Here is a 7,649-nt window from a genome sequence, read left to right as displayed (position 1 = left end):
TACTCTTTAATAAAATTATTTGATCGTTTTTCTTCTTTTCTGAGACAGGATCTCACTCTGTGGCCCAGGCTGGAGGGCAGTGGTGCAGTCGCAGCCTCCACTGCAGCCAGAAGCTCTCGGGCTCAAGCGATCCTCCCACCCAGCCTCCCGAGTAGCTGGGACCTCGGGCATGCACCACGCCCGGCTGTTTTTGATTCACCCTGCACCCAGTGGTTTGGGGCTCCCATTTTGTGGGGGGTGTGAGGTGTCTTCTGTCCCCACACTCCAGGGCTTTGGGATCCAGAGCTCCAGGTGGCCCTGGTGGTGAAGCATCAGAGGAAGGAACTTTGGGGCCTGGTACCTTTCAGGGCACCCTCTCCTTGGGCTCACCTTCCCTGGCCTGGCCCCATCTTCCCTTACCATCTTGCCTGCTGCTTTTGCCAATTTTTATGATGCTTTCCTACCTTATGCCCCTGTTTGGTAGTTTTCCCTGGAAGGACTGGTCTGGGTCCCAGACCCCTCGTTACTGAGTGCACCCTATGGGCTCCCTGGAACCTGCTGGCACCCTACTGTGACTCTCACTCCAGCCCCGGCCTCCATAGAGGGTTGGGGCCCAGGCCCTGGACCTCCCCTCCCTCAGCGGGGCCCAGGCCCTACACCAGCTGCTCAGCCAGCTCATGCATGTTCCATTCATCACGCACAGACACACGGAGGGCCACAGACACTGAGTCCTCTCTCCTTGGCTTAGGGTGGGCCCAGCCTCTGCCCTGACTCACTGGACACATACTTTCTGGGCACCCTGGTGGGTTCCAGCAGGCCCTGGGTGTGTGGGGACAGAGCCCTGCCCAACAGCACTGCCTGGCCTGCTGCACTGAAGTACCCTTGCAGATTTGACCTCCCAGTCCTTGGCCCAGCCTCCCTGCATCTCCCCTCCGGGATGAGAGCCCTGAGGAGTGGGAGCTGCTCCTGCCTCGTTCTTCCTGCCACTCATGCCCTGCTTGTGCCACGCAGGCCCTGGGCTGTCTCGTGTGCCAGGCTGGCCCAGCTCTTCCAGGACACCCAGTTCCCAGGCGCTGCTCAGGTTCCACCTGAGGTTCCCGGAAGCCATGGGCTGCTTTGCATAGGCACTGGGGGCTCTCCCCACCCAGACCCTGAGGAAGAGTGACTCAGCCTGGGGCCCTGAGTTTGCTGTTGGTAGTGGGTGCCCCAGCACTTCTGGGCTAGGCTGTGGCTGCTTGGGAACCTTTAGCCCCGGAGGCCGGGAAAACTGGGGAGTCTCCCCTTTACCCCACATTCCTACCCCCCCCGGGACTCCTTCTGTCCCTCCCTCACCAGGTACAGCGGCAGCAAATGTACAGGCTGGGCTTCCCCTCACCCTTCCTGGCCTGGGCAACCTGAGGTTGACTCCTGGCCCCAGGAAATGGGGGACGGGGCCTGGCACAGGCTCACCCCACTGAGGAGGGCTGGCTAGAGACCCGAGACAGCCTCAGGGCAAGGCCAGTGGCTGGAGGCCAGTGAGAGCCAGGCCAAGGCCCCAGCGTCTCGGGTTGAGAGGGCCCTTCTGTGAAAAAGATGCATGGTGGCCACACCTGCCACCCTTGCCTGTCCTGGGACACTCCAAAGAATGGTGTAAAAGTCCTTGAAAAGCAGCAGCTCCCATGCAGGGGTGGCCTCGAGGAGTGACCCCACAGTGGACAGCACCTACCTGCTCTTGCCCATCATGGCTGCTACCTCTGAGCCCACACAGGAAAGGGCACAGGCTGCAGCTGCCTCTCAGACCACCGCCACCGCATGGGATGCCGCGTGCAGGGCCTGCTCCCTCCAGCAGCTCCTGGCATCAGAACAGCCCATGGGGCCTGGTGAGGTCCGACCACAGGTTGTGGGCAGCAGGTCTTCTAGCTCCACCGGGAACCCCAGCCCAGGCCCAGCTCTAAGATGTCAGCGTGCCCAGACGGCCTGCATCAGCTGCAGCCTCTCATGGGGACAGGAACACCCTGAGCCTTGACACTCCCACCTCCCTACTGACCTGTACAGATGCTGACCTGCCCTGGGACTCTGGGGGGCTGCCCCAGCTGCTGGCCCTCATCTGCAGGCACTGCCCTGTGCCTACCACCCACTTGGTCCTGGCCCAGCTCAGCACCAGGCATCTGAACCTGAACCCAGGCACAGCAGCGCAGGAGGAGTCGGGGTGGGGGCTGCTCTTCTCCGAATCCCCTGGCTGGTTGGGTCCTTCTAGGCAGGACTCACCTCGAGGAGGGCTGGGAGAGGCAGAGCTGGACTCCCTTTCTGGGGTGAGGGGCCAGGTGGAGGGTCATTAGGCAGGGTGAGGAAGGGGACCTCCCCATCCACAGAGCCTTCACCCCAGAGGCACGATGCCCCACCCCTGACCCCCTGCCCACGTTTTTAATTTTTATTTATTTGAGAAGTAGTTTTGTTCTTATTGCCCAGGCTGGAGTGCAATGGTGTGATCTCAGCTCACTGCCACCTCTGCCTCTGGAGTTCAAGCGATTCTCCTGCCTCAGCCTCCTGAGTAGCTGGGACTACAAGCGCCTACCACTACACCTGGCTAATTTTTGGCATATTTAGTAGAGACAGGGTTTCACCATGCTGGCCAGGCTGGTCTCGACCTTGTGACCTGGTGATCCGCCCGCCTCAGCCTCCCAAAGTGCTACGATTATGGGCGTTTGAGTGGAGGTCTTGATTTTCTGAAAGCTGGGGGAAGCAGGTGGGCTCCGTGCAGGAGCGAGTTGGGAGCCACCTGGGACTGGACTTTCCGCTGGGCTGCTCTGGCAGGTAGTGAGAAGCCCCTAAGGGGCCTTCCTGGGGGCATGGCCTTGAGGGGCGTGGGCATCGCCTGTTGGTGGGTGTGGACTGAGGGACCCACGGGCGCGGACTGAGGGACCCACGGGCGCGGGGATGAGGCCAGGGACGCGGGGGGGGGGGGGGGGGGGAGGAGGACGTGGGAGAGGATTCAGGGGTCTGTGGCCTGGCGTGAGGGTCACCGGGCGTGGGCGCAGTGTCCTGGACGCTGTCCAGAGGTCCTGGGGGTGTGAGATGTCATGGGGCTGGACGAGCGGTGGTGGCTGGTGGTTGGGGAGGGCTCGGGGCGCGACTGCAGGTGGAGGAAGGTGCTGTCGGGATGGAGGGCCCCAGCGCTCCCGGGGGGCTGGGGCAGTCGGGCGGAGGGAGGCGCGGCTGGATGCGGGGCCGACGCCCTCGGTCTCAGCACCCCTCTCTCCCCAGGGCTGCAGAGGGACCCCCGAGCACCGCCTTGCCCCGTGTGCCGCGGGCCATAGCCACTCCGGTCCTGCAAGGCACGTCCTTTGTACCGCTGGGCAGGCGGAGCTGCAGCCCGGGGACCCCGTGAGCCGGGACCCATGCGGGGACCAGGACCGCGACCCGGAGTCAGGCTAGTGTCCGTGGAAACCTGTGCGGAGCCGAGGCCGAGAACACGGCGCTGTTGCAGAGAACCCGCGTCCTCGCGGGTTTTCCTGGGTGCCCCGCGCCCGGCATCCCCGCGCCCTCCCCGGCCCCTCCAAGTCGCCCTGGGGAAGGCACCAGCCCGGGGGTCCCAGGCGAATGCTGGTTCGTTCGTCGCGCGTTCGTTCAAGTCTTGGCGCCACCCAGGCTCTCCCACCCGCGTTTCCTCCCATCTGGGGCCCAGCGTGGGCGCTGAGGGAGACCCCAGGGTTGGCCGTGCGATCCCTTTGCAGTTGAGCTTCTTGGCGCACGGGAGGTCAGTGGGCCATGTGGCCGTGCTGCCCTGGAAACCCAGACAGGGAAAGACTCCCCCTGCCACCCCAGGCCTCATCCAGGAGGTGGCTGGGGCCTGCCTGTGAGTCGGTGGCCTGGTTCTTCATGGATACTGAACGGGGCCAATCCCGCAGCCCTCAGAGCCAGCGCCAGAGCCCCCATCCTCGGGTTGGACAGGGTGGCCAGGCCGGGGCAAGGGCCTGGCTTCACCATCCTTCCTGGGCCTTGGGACCAGCACCAGCCACACCCCATGGGCTGTCCCCACACGATGTCACTGGCTACTGGCTGCCTGCAGCCCCTGCCTGCGTCATGGTGCTGGGAGGACGCCTTCAGGCAACTGGGTGTCATGGTGGGGGGCCTGTCCTAGGGAGGCCTGGAGACAGAGAGATTCGGGTGCGAGGGGCCCGGGGCGGGAGGGACATTTGTCCTTTCTCAAGGATCCTGCTGGCCGTGCCCATGGACGTCGCCTGGGACACCTGCCATGGCTCAGCAGCCCCCCGGATATAAGGAGGGCTGGACGCCAGGCTGACGGGCGAGGCCCAGCGGCAGTATCTGTCTTACAGCCCAGCCAGCATGGGACAGTGGGTGACAGAGACTGTCCTGGGCCACCTCCAAATGTACCCGCCTGCTGACCATGCTGTGGCATGGAGGCCAGCACCGAGCACTCTGCAAGGTGCCATGGCCACAGGCACACTGTGGGTGGGGGGTGCTCAGCCCCATGGACTCTGCCCAGCAGTGACTGCATAAGTTCCAGCCCATGGAGGTGGGGGCAGGGCCGAGGTGCTGGCCCAGGAGGCAGGGAGGTGGGCAGTGGGCGGTGGCAGAAGGGAGGGAAGGGTTCATAGCCATGGCAGGCCCCTGCCGCCTTCCGTCCCCTGGGACCCAGCCCCAGAGTTTGCTTCCCAAGCTCCCTCCTGATGCTCCCCGAGCCCACGGGGTGAGGCCCACGGCCTCTCCCAGTCTGGGGGTCCTGTGGGTATTCCAGGCAGAACACCCCAGTTATACACTCCCTCCATCCCCCACCACACACACATGCACGTGTGTGCACACACACATATGAACACACATGTGCACGGACACACACACACACGTGGGGCAGGAACAGAGGCAGGAGCTTCTGTGCTGCCGAGACATAGAGATTGGGCTGGACACAGGGACTCTGGCCCTGTCCAGGAAGAGAAGAGCCAGGTTGCCCAGAACCACACCCTGGTTCTCTCCAACCCCCTGCCCTGGCTGGAGGCAAATGGGAAGCAGTGAGCTTCTGCCCAAAAACTTTCCTACGCATTGGATGCTCCAGATAAGAAGAGGACTCAGAACAGCTGCCTGAGCAGAAGCTGAGCCCCAGAGTTCCCAGCCTTGGGGGCTGCCCTCTGGAGTGGGGGACCTCACAGTGAGGACCGAACGGGGGGGTGGCCTCTCGCATCTGGAGGGGAGGCGAGGGATGAGGACTTGGGGTGGAGTCTCAAGTCCCAGGAGAGGGCTCTCCCTTAGAGACCGGGGCTGAAGCCAGGAGCTCTGGGGTACCAGTGCCCAAGACAGATTCTGCCTCGCCTTTGCTAGCCCAGCCAGCTTTCCAGGGCCCTTGTCTACTGCCCCGGCCTCACGAACGCCTGAAGGGCGTGCACATAGGCGATGCCTTGATCCCACTGGCCTGGAGCTATCTCTGCTCCAGTGGCCGCCCCGTGGGGAACCCCATTAGGGTGTTTTGGGACTCCAAAGACCTCAAGGTTTCCGGATGCTTCCTTTGGAAACCTAGAAACTCCACGAGTGTCGGGCCACAGTCTCACGGCCCCGGGTGATGGAAAATCTCCCGGCTGCTGTCCGTAAAGGGAGCCCTGTTTTGCCAGGAGGGGGTGTGTCCACTTGCTCCTGCTGTGAGGAGCAGCCTTCTCTCCTCTGTTCGTCTTTGGGGCTGGAGCTGCAGGGTCGGCTAGGAGCCGCTGCCACAGGGCACCCTGCAAACTTGCCCCACTCATGTCCACAGTCTCCAGTGGGAGCTGTCACTGCACAGCCAGATGCTGGCTGGGCAAGTACTTGTGTTCCTCGGCCTGACCTGGGGCACCTTCCAGAGCCTGGCCATCCCCAGGATTGAAGAATGTGGCCTCTCCTGTTCTCAGGTAAGCTCCCGCCTCCTCCTAGGCCCCTACACTGTGGCAGATGAGGCCCTGGTTTCTCCTCAGGTGGGTGCGGCCTGATGCTCTCAGCACATGGACAGGGGCAGGTGAGGGGTTGGAGGGCCTGGGGGCCCCTGGCAGAGCTGGTGAAAGGAGGCTGGGAGACCTGGCCTGACCCTGCCGAACTGCCCTGGGAAGTGTTTGCTGGAAGCTCAAGGCAGGGTGAGCCCACCTCCCACACACCTGTGACCTCCGAGGAGGCTGTTAGAATCTAGGGCAGCGCGCAAGCCCATCCCGGGCTCCCCACCCCACACCCCAGGCTGCTCTGAGCCATCAGGACCCGGCAGCGGCACACAGGCTTGGGTAGACACCTGCCAAGGAGACACTTGGGGAACGGGGAACGTCGGGAGAGTGAGATGCTGGCAGTGGAGGTGCCTGGGGGGTGGGGTGGTGGGTGCTCCCGTTTCAGGGCCAGCTGACTCAGCCTTACAAGAGAGGGCGTTTCATCACCTGCAGCAAGAAGTGTACCAGCCATCCTAGGAAGGGGCGCCGGTGCCCAAGGCTGGCCGAGGCACAGTGGGGACACAGGTGTGGAAAGAGCCCGGAGGGGGTCCCGGGAAGGGGGAACTGACTGAGGACCTGCTGGGTGCACCGTTCCTGGCGTGGGGACAGCAGACAGCAAGATGTGCCTTTAGGGTGGTGGCCTGGTCACCTCAGGGGACTCAGGACACCAGCAGCTCCACAGGGCCTGAGATGGGTCCAGCAGCGGGCTCAGGGAGGGGAGGGAGCGGTGGTCGTGGGTGCCACAGGCAGGCTCAGATTCACGGGGCATTCGTGGCACAAGGAAGAACGCAGGCTGGGATGCGTGGGGGCCGGTGGGAGCATTCAGGTGGGGAGAGGTGTTAGCCGGATTCCCTCCTGCAGGGGAGATGGAAAACAGGGAGGGACAGGACTGGGGGTCCTGGCTGGGGGGAGGGACAAGAAATGAGGGTTGAGACTCAGGTGACTTTTGCCTGTCGGGGGTTGGAGGAAATGGTTCCTGAGTTGGGAGACCTGGGGAGGCAGCCTTGAAACATGAGCTGGAGAGCCTTACGGAGGCAGCTGTGGGGTGTGCCTCCCGGTGCCAGGGGAGTGATAGGGCTGTCCCACATGGCTATGGGCAGGGTGACCCCGGGGGGCGGGTGGGGACCAGGACTGAGCCCTCCCTACTGCAAGGAAAGGGACAGGGGCTGAGGCAGGCGGAAGAGGCGAGGAAGGAGGGGGACAGCTGCAGGGGAAGGGAGAGGAGGGGTTCGCAGGGCTGAGGAGGGTCTCATGGAAGATGGGTGGGGAGGGCTGACCAGGAGGGGTCAAGGGTTGAGAGGAGTGGGAATCCGGAGGTGGGTGTAGGGGCGCTGCCCGGGGCAGCCTTAGGCCAGGTGGTGGATTCGAGGGGGCATGGGAGCCCCTGTCCGAGGGGGGAAGCCTGGGAGAGGAGACCGGGGCTAAAGCCAGCCTGGGGGAACCTGCTCAGGTGGGGGCAGGAGACTGGGCCCGATGCTGGGGACCTCAAGGGGCGGGGACCACATGGGGCCAAGAGAAGCCACCCTGGGGGTTCCCAAAACACCCCCGACGTTTGGCAGCTGGGAAGCCCCGAGAAGCACAACGGAAAACCCCGTAGCCGGGAGGCGCCCAGAGCCCAGGCTCAGCCCCAGCTCCCCCCAATCCCCCACAGCGCGCCCAGGGCCCAGGTTCAGCCCCAGCTCCAGCTCCCCCCAATTCCCCACAGTGTGCCCAGAGCCCAGGCTCGGCCCCAGCTCCCCC

The 7,649-nt window shown here is 64.1% G+C and overlaps 1 protein-coding gene across 2 annotated transcripts in view; it reads left to right on the top strand.

Annotated features, from left to right (window-relative positions):
* Window positions 1–5,734: 5,734 nt before the first annotated feature.
* IL17REL (interleukin 17 receptor E like) overlaps window positions 5,735–7,649 on the top strand; it is a 23,054-nt gene continuing 21,139 nt past the window's right edge. Inside the window, exon 1 of one of the 2 annotated variants that reach the window (XR_005196391.1) lies at window positions 5,735–5,849. Coding sequence is in view for 1 of the 2 variants with exons in the window: in XM_037730081.1 (XP_037586009.1) it covers window positions 5,748–5,849 (102 nt within the window). In the remaining variant the exon portion in view is untranslated. The remainder of the gene's footprint in view (window positions 5,850–7,649) is intronic. The other variant, XM_037730081.1, reaches the window with a different exon arrangement.

The sequence above is a fragment of the Cebus imitator genome, unplaced genomic scaffold, assembly GCF_001604975.1.
Source record: "Cebus imitator isolate Cc_AM_T3 unplaced genomic scaffold, Cebus_imitator-1.0 Scaffold329, whole genome shotgun sequence".
NCBI lineage: Eukaryota > Metazoa > Chordata > Mammalia > Primates > Cebidae > Cebus > Cebus imitator.
This window is presented reverse-complemented; position numbering and strand designations above follow the sequence as displayed.